General features: G+C 37.0%; 1 protein-coding gene across 4 annotated transcripts in view; it reads right to left on the bottom strand.

Annotated features, from left to right (window-relative positions):
* Positions 1-23,086, bottom strand: part of DISP1 (dispatched RND transporter family member 1) — a 166,296-nt gene that overhangs the window by 8,087 nt on the left and 135,123 nt on the right. For 2 of the 4 annotated variants that reach the window (XM_032289342.1, XM_032289341.1), the window contains exons 3-7: positions 19,523-19,552; positions 11,831-11,954; positions 10,893-11,020; positions 10,443-10,540; positions 7,852-7,949 (exon numbers count right to left, since the gene is read on the bottom strand). In XM_032289342.1, the coding sequence (XP_032145233.1) occupies positions 7,852-7,949; positions 10,443-10,540; positions 10,893-11,020; positions 11,831-11,954; positions 19,523-19,552 (478 nt within the window). Of the gene's footprint in view, positions 1-7,851; positions 7,950-10,442; positions 10,541-10,892; positions 11,021-11,830; positions 11,955-15,892; positions 16,147-19,522; positions 20,524-23,086 lie in introns of those variants that run through there. The other 2 variants (XM_032289343.1, XM_032289344.1) reach the window with 2 other exon arrangements.

Genomic DNA, 23,086 nt, shown 5'->3' with positions numbered 1-23,086 from the left:
CAATTTGATAAAAATCCTTCTTTTGAGAACTTTCTCTTTTGGTAAATGAGGGCCTACTGCATATTAGCAAGTATGATAATTCTGGATTTAGTGTAGACAGTATTTTATTTAAAATACTATTCCTAGGGAAGGCTTTCCATCTTACGGCTGGTGTTATAAAAAACTGAAAAATTGTTCCATCACTGGTTTGCTAGATTATGATGAAGTCTATACCATTCCACCCTGTATATTAGACAAGTAGCCCCTCTTCTCCAAGGTGAGGATAAGAAATATTCCTCTTCTCCTGAGCCTTGCCAGAGACTTCTCTTTAGGAGTACCAGAACTAAAGATGACCCCTATCAGTTTCTCTCATCTCTATTTACCAAAGGCTGCTCCAGGGAAGAAACTCCAAAGTTCAAAGAGGGAGTGAATATATTTTTTTTCTAGTAGGATTAAAAACACTCTTTACCTTGATTAAACTAGGCTTTATCAATCATGCATTGAAATGTCTTCTCAAAGGAGAGGAGAAGCTGGCATGAATCACTTCTTTAGAACTTGGACTTGCCCAAGAACCAAGTTACCTATGCTCCCTGAACTTTGTTTGTCAAGAGACTTTCCTGGGACTAATCTTGTGGGGGTAGGATGTAGATGAAACAGGACGGGCCACGTGTTAAGAACTGTGGAAGCTGGGTGACCTACTTCAACAGTTCATTATACTATTTCTTTACTTTTGTATATGCTGGAGAGTTTCCATAATAAAGAGTTGTTTGGTTTTCTAAAGATACTCTATTGAGGGTATAGAAAAATGAACCCAAAAGTTATTGTTCAAATGTACTAAAATAATATTTACTTTAACAAAGGCTTCATTTTAAAGCTCATTTTTGAGGAGCAATCGTAAACATTCCATAAACCGGATAATTCATACTTGACAGTTTCCAGGTAAAAACACTCACATATTCTAACTTAGGGAAAACCGAGCCACCTAATAACAGGAAACCCTGGAATGGCACCTCACTGGTTTTCATGGCAGATTACCAGTTTCACCCTACAAAGAAGTAACATACAAACCACTAGTCAGCTTGATGAAATGAATGAAAGGTAATGCAACCCCAATGTCTGACAGTTTTCAGATGGAAGAAAATGAACTGTATCCATTGTGAAATTCATTATCAGCTAGAAGGAAAATACCTGTAGTTGCTGAAATAACCAAATGACAAAGATAAAGGACATGGAATTGCCAACTAAAACTGGGAGAGAAAGCACAGAATTCTGTCCTTGAATAACCTTTTCAAATAATAGCACATTATTAAATGTGTATAGTTGACCAAAGATTAAGAAGTTAGACATTATAGGCCGGGCATGGTGACTCACACCTGTATTCTCAACACTTTGGGAGGCCAAGGTGAGAGGATCACCTGGGGTCGGGAGTTCGAGACCAGCCTGACCAACACAGAGAAACCCTGTCTCTGCTGAAAATACAAAATTAGCTGGGCGTGGCGGCACATGCCTGTAATCCCAGCTACTCGGGAGGCTGAGGCAGGAGAATTGCTTGAACCTGGGAGGTGGAGGTTGCAATGAGCTGAGATTGTGCCGTTGCACTCCAGCCTGGGCAACAAGAGCGAAACTCCATCTCAAAATAAAAGAAGTTAGACAATATAAACACAGACTACATACTGTTTTGATGGCTGCTATTAAAAACCAGTGCTAGTAAGTCACTGGGGAACCAATCCTCCAATTCAAAGGTGGTACTGATTGATGTTCAACCATTGGGAAACCAGTTTCGAGAACTCATACAGGCTAAGAAGAAAGGACAGAGAAAAGACATCATGACTGGTTTTCTCTACCCTGAGTTGGATGCCAGTACCCTGAATTTAAAGGAATGGAGTTCAAGGAATTATCTATACTTTTCGAGAGTAAAGTCATATGTTCTTGGTCTATTCATCCATTCAAAAAAATTTTACTGAGCATCTACGCAAGATGAATAAGGCACAGTTGTTCTTCCTCTCAAATTGTTCACAGTGTGGCAGGGAAATCAGACACAAGAACAAATAACTGCAATTCAAAGTGAGAAGTATGGTATTATATGTAAGGGCTTATGGTGACCTACAGAGAAAGTACCCAAGTCTTTAAGTGTGATGTGGCAATGGCACTAACTTAGTCACATGTGACTGAGATACAGAAACACAAAAGCATGTATTACATTATGGGGCTTAAAGAGACTGGAAAGCAGGTATGTCTTCATACAGAACACAGATACTTTGCCATATTTTTGGAAGAAGGATTTGCAGGAATAATTTCAAAATCTTTGAAGTTTATAAAAATAAAAATGGAGTTAGTGGAAGCAGCTTCTTATAACTCTCATGAGGAATATAGCCTTCTAATTCTAGTTGTTCACAAAATGGATGCTTAAGGGAATCATTGTATTTTTGTGGTTATAAAATGTCTTTGTACACTTCCCTAGTTAGATAGTGGCAGGGGTGGAGTTGACTTAAAATAGAAGGTAAAGGAAGAGAAGAGAGAAAAAGAAGAAGCCAGCAGAGAGTTTTAAATGGTATCTTAACTTTTAAAACTATTGGCTGAGTTGGAGATATTTTAAGAAGCTGAGAAAAGAATAAAAGGGAGAAAAATTAAGCTCTTAATACCAGGTTCAATTGACTGCTGGACTCTCCTTCCCCACATAACAAAACTCCGTATGTATTAAATGTTTAAGGGGAGCCTAGAGAGAAAAGAAAAAGCAAGGGCTCTGTACTCCTCTTTTAAACAAGAATGGGAAAATATGTTTCCTGGATCTTCTAAGCTTCGGGGGTTTTCCAGCTGTCCACAAAAGTCACCCTAGTAAATAGAGTCTCTGACAACAAATTTCAAATCCCTTTATAAGCTGAGTCCTCAGAGCTCCAACTTCTACAATGTACATAGACTATGAAACAAGTAAACGGTTTCCAGCAGAGTCAAGATTAGAGAGACTCATTTCTGGTTACTAATGACACCATTGTGTCCCTTAGGATGTCAAAGGGCAGAAAGAGGTAATGAACAAGAGTAGGTGAATCAACTGAAGCTCCTTTGGAAAGTGTGTAAGAAAACAAGAATTTCTGTTAGGAGGCAGACAACAGGATCAGAAACAGAAGCTATCACTTTTGGAAACCAATGCTGTCTGAATTGTGAGTATAAATGGCATGTAATTTAAACAAAATCTGGAGTCTGAACTAAATGTGCCGTAAACACAGGCAGGCGACAATTGAAACATCTGGTCTCACTGAGATATTATACTAATTACCAGATATTTTCTTGAGTCAGCCCACCAACAATTAAGGTCGTCTGCTCTCTATCACTTGGTTATGCCCCATTTAACTTCATAGTTGTTAATAATCAAGTACTTCAGTACAACAAGCAGGATTTGGGGGTTGGGGGAGAGGAACATCTGCCAAGTAGTCTTAGGACAAGTCTGCTCGAACTACTGTAGCAACTAAAAACCCTAACAGTGTCTTGAACTGGGAGACTCAAAAAAAGGTACGGCAATAATCTGAAAGCTGAAATGTTAACCAACAGTTATTACTTATCAGATGAACATATTATTTCTATAAGAAAGATTTATTATTCCAGGTTCATAGCAGAGTTTGAGACTAGAATACAAAGGTGTTTATAATTGGTAAAAATAGTATTTAACAGGTGAAAATAATAACCATACTCTTTGAGGTAGACTTTTGGGGCTTTGATCACCTATTTATTCATTTGTTGGTATGGATCTATAACTGGCCATACCAACCATTCATTTTGACATGTGTCTCGAGTCTGTTTCTCAAATTCTGACAAGAGGACCACAGTACTATTCTCTTCCTAATTAACTGCCAAAGTATAGAGATAATGCTCTCAGTTAATGACTCAGAAAATACCTGCTAAAAACATGTGGTTGTACTGATCTTGCCAGGGATTACAAACTTAAACTCACAGCTGCCCGATCCTTATCATCAGCTTGGTAGAAAGACAGACTTAGACAAGCAGAGCACATCTATTCCTTTAGATAGTCTAAACTGTGCACATGCAGCAAGCTAAACCACTAGAAAGCCACGTACTTAGACTTCATTGCTTTGATCTCTTATAGAAATGATGTTGCTATAATGTTTTCTTGCTACAGCCTACCTATGTTTTGCAAATCAGCTGAACGTTTATATTGCATCTCTTCTAAGCATGCTGTTAAGAATTTTGTATACAACATCACACTTTTTCTTTTTTTGAGATAGAGTCTCACTGCAACACCCAGGTTGGAGTGCAATGGTCCATGATCTCAGCTCACTGCAAACTCTGCTTCCCGGGTTCAAGAGATTCTCCTGCCTCAGCCTCTTGAGTAGCTGGGATTACAGGCACATGCCATCATGTCTGGCTAATTTTTGTATCTTTAGTAGAGATGGGGTTTCACCATGTTGGCCAGCCTGGTCTTGAACTCCTGACCTTGAGTGATCTGCCGCCTCGGCCTCCCAAAGTGCTGGGATTACAGGAGTGAACCACCATACCCGGATCCACACTTCTTTTATGAAGACTGTGGGGGAACTGTCTCCTCCCGCCTCAGCAGGAGGAAAAGCTGGGTTTCTAAAAAACAGATTTGTTACCTTCTTTCTATGACTTTTGTTACTGATTGTGAAATCCTTTTTGCTCCGGCAGCTGGGAGGTTAGAGATAAGTTTGTGGCTCCCGTTAGCAAATGTACGAGATTGTGGGTGTGTATCATTACATACTAAATCTCATCCTTAACTTTATTATTTTCCTCCAATTGTTTTCCCTTCATGTGATTCATTCAACTTATGTATCTTATCCTTTGCATATGCTTTTTTGTAAACTACCTCAACATGATGATTTTTATCATCTATCTATCTATCTAAATCATCATGCTGAGGTAGTTTACAAATATACATACATACAGAGAGAGAGAGATGAAAGGATAGACTACTTTTATTTATGAAAGCTATCATGGCATAGCATTGCTTACTAGCTTTTGAATCTCAGAGTCTAACATGTACTCATGGAATAAACTGCTAGCTCTTTAAGAAAAAAAGGGTACTATTCCAACCACAATGACTTTTTAAGCTTCATTTGTGTGGGAAATGGCATATACAGGAAAAAAAAAATGGAGGAGGTATCTTCCTCACTGGAAGCAGGTTGATGAAGGCAGACTCCGGAGTTCAACTTGGCTGGGTTCCAATCCTGGATGTGCCCCGACCACAAATGTGACCTCTCCTCAACTAGAAAATTGGCTATTTAGTGTTTAATTCATTAACACTGTCATGAGGATTAAATTAAATAACCTATTAAAGTATTTAGAACACTTCCTATATCCAAAGGATTATAAATCGCTCTACTATAAGGACACATGCACACGAATGTTCATTGCGGCACAGCTTACAATAGCAAAGATCTGGAAACAGCCCAAATGCCCATCGATGATAGACTGGACAGGGAAAATGTGGCACATATACACCATGGAATATTACGCAACCATCAAAAACAATGAGTTTGTGTCCTTTGTAGGGACATGGATGAACCTGGAAGTAATAATTCTCAGCAAACTGACACTGGAGCAGAAAATCAAACACCATATTTTCTTACTCATAGGCAGGTGTTGAACAACGAGAACACATGGACACAGGGAGGGGAGGATCACACACTGGGGTCTGTTGGGGGGAAACAGAGGAGGGACAGCGGGGGGTGGTGAGTTGCAGGGGGATGGCATGGGGAGAAATGCCAGATATAGGTGAGGGGGAGGAAGGCAGCAAATCACACTGCCACATGTATACCTATGCAACAATCTTGCATGTTCTTCACACGTACCCCCAAACCTAAAATGCAATTAAAAAAAAAAAAAAGAACACTTCCTGGCACACGGTAAATACTCACTAAATATCAGCTATTAATTAACTGAGTGAATTCAATCACTCAGAGTCTTCAGGAAAGGGAAGGTCTGAAGATCAACCAAAGGTAAAAGAATGAAGACAAGAAGGAACAGAAGTTAAGGAACTGCACTCATCCAAGGTCTGTAACCAGGCTGGCTTAGCTTCTCTAAGCTTAATTTATCATCTGTGAAACTGCATTATAAATTCTAGGGTCACAGATCCATTGTGAGTGATGTACAAGTACCTAGCATAAAGTCTTGCACATGGTAAATATCACTACACATTTACAACTTTAGAGTTAACTTTCTGTATAAGAAGTATACTAATGCATGACAAGGAGAAATAGGTGCACAGCCTTCAAATAAGGAACTGATAGCTGTAGAAGAGAAAATAGGACCAAAAAAAATTGATCACCAATTAAGAAACTTTGTTCTGTTGATAGATTGCCTGTGGCTTTGGTCTATGTGAAAGGAAGGTGGCAAAAAACGATGAGTTCGTGTCCTTTGTAGGGACATGGATAAACCTGGAAACCATCATTCTCAGCAAACTGACACAAGAGCAGAAAATCAAACACCGCATGTTCTCACTCACAGGTGGGTGTTGAACAATGAGAACACATGGACACAGGGAGGGAAGCATCACACACTGGGGTCTGTTGGGGGGAAATAGGAGAGGGACAGAGGGGTGTGGGGAGTTGAGGAGAGATAGCATGGGGGGAAATGCCAGATATAGGTGATGGGGAGGAAGGCAGCAAATCACATTGCCACATGTGTACCTATGCAACAATCTTGCATGTTCTTCACATGTACCCCAAAACCTAAAATGCAATAAAAACAATTTATCATTTCTGAGAAAAAAAAAAAAAAAAGAAAGAAAGGAAGACGGACTGACAGAAAATCCTGATACCTTAATCGACTGGAAAGTCATTTTCAAAATGTGCAAACAGCCTCTTAGAATGAAGGATGGGGTACATCTAGGCGATCTGGGGCCATCTAACTAGGTTACTTGGTTAAGATACTTAGTTCTTAGAAGGTACTCATGTTAGTACAATGAGACTGTTGGTTTGGGCAATCTCTTCTTTCCTTTCTACCACTTATTTCATTAAGAAATTTCCCTGTTGATAGAACAGGTGACTGCATCAGGTTGTCAGGCTAGCTCTCAACAGGGCCCAAGATTCGATTTTTAACTAACCAGTTATTTTACATTTTAGTGTTATGCTGAGAACACAGAGTTCCTTTTATGCCGGTTGCTATGCTCGGACAAGTTCATTAGTGACATCAGATAGCAGTTGCTATTTAGAGAAATCAACCCTGAACATATAAAATTGACAGCTCTTCCAAACCCAGAAGCTCACTACATCTTCTGGTGCTGACATGTTTTTGGCTCTAGGGAAGACTGCGAGACAGGGCGCCTGTCTGCTTGCATCCCGGTGTCTCCCAAAGCAGCAAGATGTTTGGCATTCGGGCAATCTGGACTGGATTACTCTCGCCAGTTACACAGATACTGTATTTATGCTCTTTGATGTCCCATTTCCCAGCCTGCTCCCTAAATTTCCCTTTGAGGTCACCGGCCCAAGTGACCCACTGAATTGCCAGAGAGGCAGGCATTTAACTGCATGATTAAGATGCTGACAACTGCCTCAGGGTGGGAAATAGGGAACAATGAAACTGGGTTAGGAAATCAACAATACAACAAAAGAATAAAAACCGTCCTAAATACTATACTGAAAAGAAATATTCTGTGAAATAACACAAAACACTATCAACAGCCAGAGACCATGAATTGGGAAGAAAAAGGAAGATGGTATGTTTTAAAGTTGGGGAAGGAAACATGGACACTTTGATCCTGGGATCTGAGAGAATGCAAAGCTGGCCTGCTGGAGTTTCCTCCTCAGTAGGTAAGCCTCTTAAGTACTTCATCTGATCAGACAAAGGAGTTTCAATAATACAACCTTATTTGTGCTAAGGAGATTTTAGTTTTATTGTACATACCCTGGAATTATCTACATTGCACATTGATTTAATTGCAGGTAAATTCCATAATGTCTCCCCTCCAGATGAAGTAAATACCACTCTGGAATATCGGTCACCTGGTGATATGAAAAAAAGGGAAGAAGAAGGTTTATGTATTTATTTCATATGACTTAGGATTCAGAAATAATTCAAACTGGGAAACCACATGGACGGTTCATTAGCAGCAGGAAATTCTTTCCTTTGACAAATTCCAGGAGAAAATGTTAAAGAAAGAAAGAAATAAGCAATGCCATAATATTGTCTTAGCGCAAAGCCTTTGTCTACTCACTACAAGTTAAAATTGTATGAATTATATGGCAAATCTATTTTTGGTCAGACTATAATTAGGAAGGTAAATCCATAAGAATTTACAACAGGAAACTAATTGAATATACCCCTCTTAATTTCACAACACATCACCATAATAAAAAAAGATGCACTAGGAATACCAAGAATGGATTATAGGGATGTTCTCCCTGGCAGTTAACTTGAGAGGAGAGATGGTGGGTGACGAATTTAAAAGCACTAAAAACAGTCAACTAGGTACAGAATGCTGGCCATATTCTGGTTGAGTACATAGTCTCTCTGGTATACTAGAGTCTAGAAAAAATATTTTGAAAATCAGATTAACACAAAATATGTTTCTGAATAAGGGAGGTTTTATGTTATACCAGAAAGAGCATGCATAGTTTTTAATGTCAGTTTAGAGTCTAACCAGGTCCTGTCATTTACTAGCTATGTGACCTTAGGCAGCTAACAACTTCTTTGAGCCGTGGTTCCTCATTTGTAAAATGGAGACAGCAATATCTATCTCAAATACTTGTGAGAATTAAATGAGATAATAATAGATGCCCAACAATATTGTTTCTGCACCCTCAGAACAAAATATGAATCACATATTAAAAAATATGAACCACATAAAACAAAGATTGATTTTATGTTAATTAAAATGCCTAATTGTGCTAACAAATCAGCTGGTAAATTTATGAATAAAGCTTTATTACAAAAGGTTTTATTTATGATCATGAAGTTTTGGCTATTATCTTATGTTGACTGATTCTGGAGAGCAAACTCCGCCTGGTGGAAACAGAAACATTTCATTTACATACAGCTGGTAATGGCTTTAGTCATGGCGGAATATACTTACCAGACAATGTTTAGTGTGGACTATTGCAATGTAAACAAGACTATACTTCATGAATTTGGTAATGTTTTTCCTGGTTAAGATCATAACTAACAGATGTTGGTTAAGCAATAATATATAGTATCACTTTGATTGAGAGAAATAAACCAGCCAGAACATGCAAGTAACCAGAGTATAACTTCCTAATTTTTTTTTTTTTAAGAGAAGAGACAAAAAACGAAACATGTATCGCTTTTGGGGATCAGCATAAGATTCTGCCTAATATTCTACTATCTATTCATATACAGAGTAAGTGATCAAAATGAAGAGCCTGAGACTTGGTAAACTCCAGAAACATCAATGATCCAATCAGGTCATCTAGTGTTCGATTAGGTGTTTTAATAAAACAGGAAAACATACATTTAAGAAGGATTTTCAACAACAACAGCAAAAGCTGAAATCAAAAGAACTTTCATGTTAATAGTCACTTAATTAAAAATTATGATATCCACAATTCCTCAATCCTAATCACTATAGCTAATCAACGGCTTACATACTTCTATTCATTTCTTCTAGGCTGTGCCTTCCTTCTTCCCTGGCAGCTGCAGAGTAATCATGCTGACTTGATGTTACAGCAAATTTTGGGTAGTGAATTTGTTGCCAATATTTAGAGATCTGATGATTCCACAGTATAATATGGATTTCTGACCTCTGGCAAGTTCTTGCAACATTTGGGCCCTCATTTCTAGAAGACCCCCTTTTGCTGCAGCTAGGTAGCAGCCAACTTCTTTATATGTAGCAGATGTTCCTTAGTGCTCCACAATCACCGTCACTTCTCTTGTCACACCTAGCCAGCTTTATTCACTTGTATTATACGCCAGGCCCCTGAGGCATTCAAACTTTGAACCTCTGGACTTTTTTTTTTTACCTCTCTATCTCTATTGCCTAGTGATAAAGCAGCATACAGAAGGCTCTTAATATAGTATATGCTTTTTGAATGAATCAGAACTTAAAATCATTTTCTGATTCATTTTTGAATGAATCAGAACTTTAAATAATTTTTAAATAATTCAACAGATTATTTCAAGGTTTAGTCCAAAAATATGTACCTGTATTTGATCTAGAAATAAATAGTACAAGGAATTTTTAAAAAGACTTGAAATGCTGAGCAAGGTCGAGAATTTCATTATATTTATATCTTCCTTAAAATGAGAAAACTCCATCATTACTTTTTTCATTAATTTTAATAATATAATAAATAAATTCAGACCAGTAATTGACAAAACTAGGGAAGTAAAAGTTAACTAGCTAAAATTTCTTTATGTTCAACAGCAACAGTGAAGCCGTGTGACTAGCCACACGTGACTATCAGTCTAGACTATGATCATGTTCAATTGCAAATGCTAGGAAACCACTGAGGGGTTTGTTCATCTACGATGCCACTCACTTGGAACGTCGCAGAAAAAGCTGTCTTTGTGGAAGTTCCAGTCAACTTCTCTTTTCTCTCTTTCATAATGATCATCTGACCATCTATCATCCCGATGGCTGAAATGGAACAACAATTTGATCTTCGATAAAATTCAAGCCATTTCAAGGCTGATAAGCATACTGAAAACAGAACTTCCTCAAAGCTATGACCTACTTATTCCTTGATATTAAGTTGAAAGGATTAAAGCAACCAACATTAATTTTCTCACTTAAAAAAAAAAAAAAAGAAAATCTTACCTTTTCATCCTACTACACAAAACCTTAAAACACAATGAAAAGTTAAACTCAGTGGCAAAGATTTCTGAGCCATACATTTTACATTTAAACTTTTTGTTCAGGCAGTATTTGAAGAGGAATTCATTAAGCAATGTTTTGTCTAAAAGTTATATAAAAATAAATGATCCATTACCTTTTGGCTTGTTCATCGGCATATTTAAAGGGATAATTTGCTAATGTTGCTTTGTATCCTGTATTATTCACCATATTATTCCATGTGACCAATCTCTGGCCTATTGCTGTTCCTCTTGGTTCAAAACCCTAAGGCAAAATTACAAGCTCTCATCAGTGTATTTCATTTCAGACTAAGTATAGTTACAATAAAAGCTTGGGAAAGCAATGTCAAAGTGATGTATAGCTTTCAACAGAAAATACAGCTGTTCCTCATAATTCCTCCAGAGGTGATTGCATTAAAACAAGATGCCTTGACATGATAATGATCACCTATTTGCTGTGGCAAAACAGTTTGATTCTTAGGTATGTTACATGTCTAAGGAAAGAGGAAAAAATGTATCAGAAGTTTATCTTTCTAACTTATGCCTAAGCATTTAGTAAATACTTATTTTTATCTTATGAAAATTATGATCAAATTAAATCACGTTATGCATTGTTAGTATTTTTACAAAGAGTGTATCATTATCCTGGATCATATTTTTTTTCATTATTCCAATCCAGAGAAACATTCACTTAAAAACAGACTTTGCTATCTGTTAGTAATACTGAAATTCCTTTAACTTCTCTGGCAGAAAACGGAGATAGTGTTAAAGACATTATGAGAATATTTTTATAGAAGGCAAATTCTCCAACTTATTGCTTTTTAGCTTAAACATGGGGACCAAGAAGGAAACCTTCCAGATTTTTGAGGTTAAGCAAGTTCCTTGACCTTTGAAGAACCTGATAATACAGATAAAGTCATGTCTTTACTTTTCAGAAAGAGAATTGTTGTCTGCTTACTGAAAAAGCTTGAGGTTTTTAAAGAAATGGGTTACTAAATAACATAATGCAACATGTATTAAAATACATAATTTTTGGAGATGATTTTAGGCTAAAGAAAACATAAATGCTACTTACCAGCAATGGATCAGAGAAGTCAGGAAGCTCTGGGACTAATATTCCAACCAAGGCACAGACCACGATAAACATCGTGCACATGCCCAGGACCCCCACCGGCCAGTCGGCTATCAGGGCTGCGTAACTACAGAACACAGAAAAGTCACAAGGAAGGCCCTTTGCAGAAACATTTTAGCTACCTAAGAGAGCAATTAGTTAAATCTTCATATTTTAGACCAAATACAGGTATTTATCCATAAAATATCTAATGGGATTATAAGTATTTGTATGTAATTGTAGTAGAAAGTTACAAGATCATTGTCTCCTCATTTCTGTGATAAAGTATGCAGCACTGTATGCCCCAGGCTACTGAGAGTCAGAATAACGTTCATATATGACAAGTAACATTTGACATCTACATCTATGCCTGTGAAGTAGATATAAAATATACACTTCATTAGTGGAGAAAAAATTTTACCAGAAGATCCATTCTCTTTGCAGTCTCTTCCAGAGCTTTTGTTTCTCTAGTTACTCCCTTTCTCCACCCCTTCACGCTCACAGTTCTTAAAGAACTCAGTCTATAAACAGGTTCGTGTAGTGCAAACCTTAAAATAGCCAAACCAAACACTTCCCATAAACCTGTAACTTTCCTTCCAGCTAAGACTGCAGTGAATCTATCCACTAGATATGTGAGCTCCATGAGGGCAGAAATTCTTGTCTGATTCATTTAGTGTACTATCTTTTAGAACCTTTTAGAAGGTGATCAATAGCTATCTATTGACCAAATAAACAAACACCCGGTGCTTGTATTCTCCAGCTACTACAATCTGGCTTTATTTCCTTCCACATGTGGAGAACTGTCTCTGTTACCAAATCCTACCATTGGGCCCTTTCTTCCAGATGCACTTCCCACACCCTCATTTGTTACCTCACATTGAAAGACCTGTTCCTGTGTCCCTTCCATAAGGTCCTGGATCACATGTTATTATTTTGAACCCTTCCAAGTATTTTTTTTTTTTTTTTTGAGACAGAGTCTTGCTCTATTGCCCAGGCTGGAATGCAACGGCACGATCTTGGCTCTCTGTAACCTTGGCCTCCCAGGTTCAAGTGATTCCCCTGCCTCAGCTTCCTGAGTAGCTGTGATTACAGGCACCCACCACCACACCCGGCTAATTTTTGTATTTTTAGTAGGGAGGGGATTTCACCATGTTGACCAGGCTGGTCTCGAACTCCTGACCTTGTGATCCGCTCACCCCGGCCTCCTAAAGTGCTGGGATTCCAGGCGTGAGCCGCTGCACTTGGCCGACACTTCCACGTCTTAACATGAACTGAGTGCCCAACAGAAGCTGACTAAACTAAACTTTCTCTGAAATTCAAAATGCATCCTGCAAACTTCTGGTATCTTGACTCTTTATTAAAAGAAGAAAAGCAAGACAAAATACTTAACTTGTGGACCACTACTCTCAAATTCTCAACAATGTTACCTCATTTGGCTGCTGCAATGGCCATTTCTGGCTCATCTGAAATAGGATTCTTACTCATATATTTCTGAGTTATTTCTTCAAAATCATGCTAGTAGTTACAAATAATTCTGGTGGCTCTAAATATCAGTCTGAATAAAAGCTACTATATGTCTCTAAGAATAGATTGCCAATTTTTATAATCTGCTGTCTTAACTGTATAGATCTGGCTTTGGGGGGATATTTGCTTCAAATTATAATTCTAATAAGGTATTAAAATACAGCATAATTATGCTTTAAGGGAGCATGTGGACAGGCATTTTTCACTGCTGCTCTTTTAAAGTAATCTTATAGGTCCAGACTGGGTGGCTCACACCCATAATCCCAACACTTTGGGAGGCTGAGGTAGCCGGATCACCTGAGGTCAGGAGTTCAATACCAGCCTGGCCAACATGGTGAAACTCAGTCTCTACAAAAATACAAAAATTAGCTGGGCGTGGCGGCACATGCCTGTAGTCTCAGCTACTTGGGAGGCTGAGGCAGAAGAATTACCTGAACCCAGGAGGTGGAGGTTATAGTGAGCAGAGATCACATCACTGCATTCCTGGGTGAGCAACATTCTGTCTAAAAAAAAAAGAAAAAGAAAGAAAGAAAGAAAGAAAAGAAAAGAAAAGAAAAGAAAAGAAAAGAAAAGAAAGAAAGAAAGAAAGAAGAAAGAGAGAGAGAGAAAGAAAGAAGGAAAGAAAGAAAGAAAAGAAAGAAAGAAAAAGATTATAAAAAGAAATAAATACATACACACATACAAATAAGGATGCCCTTATTCAGAGTACCAGTTTCTCTTGTGCTTTACATAAATTATCATCTTGTTCAATTCTCACAACCACCCTTTGAGATGAAACTGAGGCATAGACAAGTTATAGAACTTATTCGATGTCACAAAACTAGGAACCTAGATAGTCTGGCTCTGGAGTCAGGCCTTTAAATCTCTGTGTTGTCATTTCTTTCTTTAGACACAAGAGTAACTAGAAACATTAGGAATAACTACACTTGCCATAAATGTCTGCTTCCTAACACTTACAATTAAAAATTCCCAGCCCTACTAGTAGTTAATTTCTCTATGCAAAATCATACAGCTTCCACGTTTGAACATTATTCACTACATTTGGATTTAAAAACTCATTCAGGAAAAATGATGCTAGATAAGGCAGAATAACCTTTTAGAATAATTCTGAATATAATAAAGACACATAAATGACAATAAGTTGATTGTGATTGTTCAGATGTAAACACCAAGTGGCTAGAAGCTTTCACACGTCTAGAACACACCCTGTGCAATAATATTCTCCTCACTTTATTTCCTCTTCCACCAAATGCAAACTAAGATGAAAGTAACTAGTTTTGAAGCAATAAAGTCCTCTGTTTCAACAGCACATTTGAGACTACATTCATTGCTTCAGACTTAAAAAGAGTCCTTTACACTTTAGACCATTAAAATATCAGCCCTGTGAAATGAAAATGGCCCCGGGCTTACGTGGTTATTCATTACATTTTATTTTAAACGGATCCATTTTCTCTCAAATGAATCAGAAGTTATGCATTTTTACTCACTAACATGTTATCAAGAGAGGGCAGTAGGCCCCAAATTACTTAGTATACATACTGTGGTTTAATTTACCCATATAATGACTTTTTATTTTGTGTTCTTGAAAAATCTGCACACACATGTATAGCGACCTTCAAAACCCTATTCAATAATTGCTTTTCTTTCCTTTGAAAACATTTGGTTTTGATTTTACGGTACTGCTACACACCATATACGTACACTGACTACATATGGAAATTTTATGGCATTAGTGATTTCAGCACATTTCTTCCAAACACGTTTAACCTTACTATATTACAATTCTACTTCCTTACACAGCAGATGTTTCACATGCTAACCCTTCCTAGAGATAACTGTTCACACTTAAGAAATGGGATCACCATCTGAGTATATCAAACGCCATGGGGGAAAGCCCGATCATTCTGAGTAAGTGTCACTCAAACAAGCGTTTCTCCCAAACACCACAAAATTGCTGAGGCTAATTCCACTCCTCCTGCTATCTATCTGAAGTATATATATAGTATAGCTGAGGGTACCACATGGGAAACAGACTTGCATGTGCAATGTGAAATCCAGACAATGGTTGTAATATCAAGATAAAAATCTAATAAAGTAGGAAAATTGGAGAAGTAAAGGAAATTAAAAATGGCCTATAAATCTCACAAACATATATATATATTTGATGATGCTATATATATATATATATATATCCTGTATATTATTCTCTTTGAAAAGTGAACCACATGTGCAGAAGAATTTTCAAAGGAATCATTCTTTTAACTATACTGTATTCTTCTGCATATCAAATCCTTGTCTTTTGTCCACCTGCTCTAATATTGAAAATCTTTAGACACTACAATATAATGGTAAATGCAGCCCATTTCTGTAACACCTGGCTTACAGCAGGTATTCATTTTCCAGTGAAAGACGAGGTGACAGTTTTCCTGGAGGCCCTCCTGCCGTACTAGCTGCTGAGGTTACGGCCTGCTCTTTGCAGGGCATCGCTGTATGAAAGTTCACATCATTTTCTCAATAGGTTAAGTCTCAAATAGGAGACAGATCTGAAGGGCTCATTCTCCTCTTATAGAAGAAGAAACAGAAGTAACAGAGACAATGAAATCCATTTGTGGGTGGACTGTGGATCTGAGTTAGCAGGCATGCTGCCTGGTACCCTGGTCCAGGTGTTACTGCCATGCTGGAGTTTTCACTGGTACTCAATGGAAGTCCCTCAAATACAGTCAGAGATTTTCAGTCACTTTATTATTGGATTTATTCTGGAAACAGATCAGAAATAACTGTTAAAACAAATAAAGTATCTGAAAGAGCCAACTTATGCTCAAGTGACATTAAAATGGGGGCCAATTTTAAGTGGGTTATTTATATTACAATAACATACCCCCATATAATAAATTTTCCTCTTAGCTTACAAATACTTGTTTCCCTTGTTCTTTGCTGTCTTCTTTTTTCTCTTCCCTCTGAGCAGAAAACCGTGTTTCAGATGGTGTAAGTCAGTGCCCCATACCAGAGGCTTCCCTTTCCTCAACAACCACTGGATCTTCAACCCCTTACAGTCTGGCTTTTGCTCTCATGACTCTTCTGAATTGCCCAAGTCAACTAACTATTCTTGGCTTTTATCTTCCTTGACCTGAGCAGTATTTAACACTGTTAGCTACCTCTTTCTTCCAAAATCCTTTCCCCTTTGGTTTATTCCTTTCGGTTTCCCTTAATAACTCTTATTCCTCTTGTCCCTTAAAGATAGGCATTTCAAAATGTTATTAAGTCATAACTTTTCCAGTGGCACCAACTATCAACTTAATGGGAAGAGTGATTGAAGTTTGGAAATTGAAAAAAAAAAAAAAAGAATATACAACTTTTTTTTCTTGTGAAGTAACAAATTCATCCAACAGTTAGCATTAAATAGTAAGAATGCAAGACATTCTGGGAATACACAAATGGCAGACTTGGATCTTGCCCTCAGGGAATTTACAGCCTAATACAGAAAATAAGACAGGCACACAAGTATCTACAAGACAGGTAAAAAAAAAATACTTGGTTTTTAAAGGGGTACCAATGAAATGTTTTGTGAATTCAACAAGGGAAGCAATAAGTTCCAGCCAAGGTGCAAACGGGGAATCAGGAAAGGCTTTGCTGAAGAAGTTGTATTTATATGCATATATACTTAAAATATATTAGAACTTTGCTTAATAATACCAATTTAATAACAGAGAATGAATCTTTTCAAAGTAAAATTTTTAGTTATTTGCAAAAGCCCTATTACTTACAGAAAAGTAGAAATTCATTTTCTTAATATGACATATTCACTTGCATACCTCTTTCCCTTTATTTTTTTCTTTTATTTTTGCAAAAATGAAAAGGGAATTGGATAAACAAAATATAATATATACATACAATGGAATATTATTCAGCCTTAAAAAAGGAGATTCTAATACATACTACAACATGAATGAACCTGGAAGACATTATACTAAATGAAATAAGCCAGTCACAAAAGGACAAATACTGTAGGATTCTACTGATACAAGGTACTTAGAGCAGTCAAACCCATTTAGACAGAAAGCAGAATGATAGTTGCTAGGGCCTAGGGGTAGGGGAAAATGGGGAGTTAATGTCTAATGGGTATAGAATTTCAGTTTTACAAGAGAAAAACGTCTGGAAATGGATGGTGGTGATGGTTATACAACAATGTGAATGTACATAATGCCAATGAACTGTACTCTTAAAAATGGTTAAAAGGCAACATATATGTTATATATGCAACACATATAAACATGTTATATATACAATGTATAAACACATATAAACATCACATTTAAAGCATATCAACATGTTAAAACTATATCTCATATAAACCTGTTATGTAACATATAAACCTATGTTATAATATAACATATAACTCTGTTATACATATTATATATATGAGTGCTCTCTCTCCCTCCCTGCCCCTCTCTCTCTCTCTCTCTCTCTCTCTCTATATATATATATATATATATATATATATTTTACTTTATTTTGAGACAGGGTCTGGCTCTGGCACCCAGGCTGGAGTACAGTGGTATATTTCAGCTATGTACAAACTCTGCTTCCTGGGCTTAAGAGATCCTCCCACCACAGCCTTCTGAGTAGCTGGGACTACAGGCGCAAACCACCATGCCTGGCTAACTTTTTGTATTTTTTTGTAAAAACGGGTGTCCTCAGGTTGCCCTGGCTGGTCTCAAACTCCTGACCTCAAGTGATCTGCCTGCTTCAGCCTCCCAAAGTGCTGGGATTATAGTCATGAGCCACTGTACCTAGCCTATTTGTATATTTTATCACAATTTTTTAATAGGAGAGTTTACTAATTAATATTTATGTAGTAATTTCACTTCAAGAGAGGATAACTCCCTTGAGGCAGGCTTCAGTGTTATCAGCATCTGAGCTTCTTTGGCAACTGAATTTCAAAGATCACTTAGAATTTCGCTTTTTTTAAAAAAAAATAAAACAAACAGAGTCTTGCTCTGTCACCCAGGCTGGAGTGCAATGGCCCAATCTTGGTTCACTGTAACCTCCGCCTCCCAGGTTCAAGTGATTCTCCCACCTCAGACTCCCAAGTAGCTGGGATTACAGGCACCTGCCATCATGCCTGGCTAATTTTTGTATTTTTGTAGGGACAGGGTTTCACCATGATTGTCAGGCTGGTCTTGAATTCCTGACCTCAGGTGATCTGCCCACCTCGGCCTCCCAAAGTGCTGGGATTACAGACATGAGCCACTGTGCCCAACTCACTTAGAATTCTTAAATGTAATGACATTATATCAGGAATTACAATGTGTAAGAACATCTGATGAGAAAATGCTTCTTTTCAGGAACTCTTATCTATTTAAAATTTTCTCTATTGAAAGATAAGCCTTAAACACTTCCACATAAAAGAATACTTCCATTGGTAACAGGATTTTTTTTTTAAAAAAAGACAACCTCTCTGAAATAAACTGCCATGAATTCAAGTCATGGGAGTTGGCAGAACAGTATCTCTTTCCTCACTAAAAAGCCACTGAGAAGCCAACCCACTGCAGGAAGGAATGCCAAATAATTAGACAAATATAAATGTTTACACACAAATAGATTTGATTTTATTATTATTACTTTTTTGAGACAGAGTCTCACTGTACTCCAGGCTGGAGTATAGCAGCATAATCTTGGGTCACTGCAACTGCCACCTCTCAGGTTCAAGTGATTCTCCTGCTTCAACCTCCCAAGTAGCTAGAACTACAGGCATGTGCCACCATGCCTGGCTAATTTTGGATTTTTGGTAGAGATGGGGTTTTGCCATGTTGGCCAGGCTGGTCCCGAACTCCTGACCTCAGGTGACCCACCCACCTCAGCCTCTCAAAGTGCTGGTATTATAAGCATGACACACTACACCAGCCCTAGACACAAATAGAACTTAATAGGATTGGAAATCTACCTTAAGATTAAAACCACTTTTGGAGATATGGAATTCCTTAAGCAGCCAACTCATGGGAAATTTATTTTTCTTTCATAAAAATATGAATGAGGAAAGTGGAAAGAACAGCAAAATATGGAGAAAATACTAGATGGGAAAAAGCATGCAGGTAAGTTTACTATTTAATAAGATAACCCAGATTATTTTACCTTTTTGGTAACTTGAAAGGTCTGGATGGTCTGAAAAAAAAAAGCAAAGGAAAAATGATCAAAAACAAAGCATCATAACATAAACAAAGGCTTTACATATGTACTGAACATTTTACTTATCTCTATTACAAAGAATCCTGGAAGTGTTAAAAAAGACAATCTATTTGAGAGATTTTAAACAAGGAATGTTGGCCACTTCACATACTAGCAGAGAGAGCTCTAGTGGCTAGTCAGGAGGCAGAACCTTCCCAGACTCCATATCATCCTCTCCTGATGGAATCATAGTTACATTGTACAATATTCTTCTCTGAGATCTACAGCTACCAGATTCGGTCTTCTCTCTCATAACAGGAATCCACATCCCTAAGTCTCCAATCTAAGCTGCTTCCTTATGTAGCAAAGATTCTAACATTTAAAAAAATAGGACATTAATACCTTCTCATACTAGAAATATTCTATTCCCTCTTCAAGATACCAGCTGCTGCTCCATTTTGCAATTTCTTAATATCTAACTTCGCAATCCACTTCAACAGATAAGGGCTTGTATTTCTAATCAGCTCTTTCCCATAGTTTGTTTTATTATTCCCTCTCATCCTCTATGCCTCCCAGATACAGGATAAGCTTGCTAAAAAAATCTGAACTCAATTTCAACCTCCAAACTCTGTAATCCCACCAGGTTTTTTTTTTTCCTATTTAATAGAAAGCATTTAATTTAATAAATATTTGTTGAACAAATAAAAGTACACTGGTTATCACAGTGTGGTCTAAAGACACCCGGGAGTTCCTGAGACCCTTTCATGGGGTCTGTGAAACCTCCCTTTTCCAACTATAGATCTCTGTAAAGCCAGATTTTCTTCATATACTTCATATATTTCAATCAAATGGCATATTGCCATAGATTACACAAGCAAATATGAGAATCCTATTTTCTAGTAAGCCACATGTCAAAGAGATTTGCAAAAATGTGAAGCAATAATACTTATTGCTAAAGTTTTTTGTTTTGAAAAATGTAATTATTTTTCACAGAAAATGTTATTTATATTAACATTTAATGGGCTTATTATTTTTAATGAGTTTCATAATTTAATATTTGTCAGTTCCGTTTCCAATATGTCACATATCAGCTATAACACATGAACAAAAGCTCTCTGAAGGTTTTCAACAATTTTTGAAACTGGAAAGGGGTCATGTGACCCAATGTTGAAGAACTACTACGCTAATATATTGAGGATATATAAATATTTGCTGACTGAATAAATGAATTACCTAGCTACATACTCCTTCCTAACATGAAATCTTTCACCAGACTGTACTATACTTGGAGGAAACAAAACAAAATGTAAAAATCTGTCCTCTAAACGTTCTTCTTTAAGCTATTACTGTTTCAATAGTTGGAACCCTACCGTGGAATTTCTTGAAGATTTAAAGTTCTCTTTCCTATTTTCTCTCTCCAATTACATCTCTCACTCAGATACACGTATCCATTCTTAAAAAGAAACATTTATCTAATTCCTAGTATATCCATGAAGGAGACAAAAAGGTTCACAACTATACAGAGCGAACATTCTAGAATGCACTTTGCATTAAAATGTTCATACGAAAGATGTAAGTGTTCTAAACTTCAAGCTTTACTTATATGCCCTCATTATAGATTCTAAGCCCATTAAAATATCGAAACCAAGGAGATGGAACAATCTCAGAAGTTGCCAGCACTGAAAAGAATTTTAGGGAATATATATTCCAATTCCATTGCAGCTTCATGTTTAGAGATGAGCATCAGTTTGCCTGTGGTCTCTCAGTGTCTTAATAGTGGAGCTGTAGCGAGAACTCAAGTCTCTTGATGCCTAATTTACTGCTGTCTGTCCTGTGAATATTGTCTGTAAAACCAAGGAAGAAAAGTCCATAGGGCAAAGATAAAGTATTAATCTCTTACACAGAAAAGAATTATCTTTTCTTTTGGCAGATGTGGAACTTAAAGTCTGAGTTTCCACTAAGCACAGCATAAGAGAAGATGTTGCTTTAAGAAAAAAGATGAGACTGAATATTTATAGCATTATAAAGGATAACAAAAATGCATTATTTTTATATATGTACAGTAAAATAATTCATTTAAAAAATCTAAAAAAGGTGTTAGATACATAAAAAGGAACTATATCTTATTTGTATTCCTATCTTTATAACTAGTATACTGTATGATTTTTTTGTGGATGTCAGCTCAGTATATGTTGGGTTAATGAATGGTAATCTTTCATTGCTTTTCTCACACCTAGCAGCTTTGAAGTAAGTAGACAATGAATTAAAAAAAGCAGGAAGCTGAGGACATAAATATTAACATAGGTAAATTTTATTTTGTTTCTCTTTCTCTCTTAAATACATACACTCTCTCTCTTTCGCTCTCTCTCTTCATTACTTCAGCCCATTCCTGTCAATCATAAACCCTTTCGACATTTTACTAAACTCTGTAAGTTTCTCTTTGTGTTTCTGTATCCTATAGTATAGGCTCTCTGATTCAATGCTGCAGGAACCATTAGTTTGTTGGTTAATCAGAAAGGTTAATTAAAGAGGAACATTTTTTGAAATTCTATATACATTCCTTAAATAATAGTAGCTTAAACATAAATGTCAATGTGTTGTTACATAAACCATAGACATGCTACATTGTCTATGACTTGAGTGTCTGAGGACTTAGAATACTTGTGAGTATCCTGGCTATACTGACTGTAATACACATCTAAATTTTGATGATTTTTTTTCCAAAATCTTTTGCAATTTTTTCTTCCATGCCTAATTCAACAGTAAATTTTTTTGTAGCAATTAACCTTTATCTAGGTTTCCTAAGGCTATAATTTTCTTTTCATGAAAACAGCTTTATCTTTTAGCACCTATATATAAATGAACTAAAAAATTTAATCAGATGGCATAATTACCAAAACAAGCCAACTGGTATGCATGGGTTTGGTAAGCACACTTGTCAAATGTTGGGGACAGAGGGGGTGGCTGGCACTCAGCTGGCCAGGGCCATCCAAGCATGCATGGAGGGACGGAGCGTAGGGCAACTCCAGTGAGCTGGTGTGGGCTCAGCAGCTTTACACAGAGTGGGCTTTCAGTGAACACAGTGACATCTGAAGAAGCCATGAAGCACATTTAGTTGTTTTGGTGAATCTACAAAAAGACCCAAAACCCCTAAAACCTATATTTTCAAATACAAGTACATATTGATTTTTCAATATGAGTATTATTGAGATATAATTTATATACCATCTCACTCATTTAAAGTATACAATTCCATGGTTTTTAGTATCTTCATGAGTTATAGTAGGAAAGAGTATGTAGTTAGGTAATTCAATTATTCAGTCAGCAAATATTCAGTCACAACTATACATTGATTTTAAATTTTTTCATTTAAATTTTTTTTTTTTTAGTTGTTCATTTCTTTAACCATTTTTTTTGTTTTTGAGACGGAGTTTCGCTCTTGTTGCCCAGGCTGGAGTGCAATGACACGATCTTGGCTCACTGCAACCTCCACCTCTTGAGTTCAAGCAATTCTCCTGCCTCAGCCTCCCG

This window comes from Sapajus apella, unplaced genomic scaffold (assembly GCF_009761245.1).
Source record: "Sapajus apella isolate SASKATOON/1434 unplaced genomic scaffold, GSC_monkey_1.0 scaffold22, whole genome shotgun sequence".
Taxonomy (NCBI): Eukaryota; Metazoa; Chordata; class Mammalia; order Primates; family Cebidae; genus Sapajus; species Sapajus apella.
The sequence above is the reverse complement of the archived record's forward strand: the minus strand, read 5'-3'. Positions and strand labels throughout refer to the sequence as shown.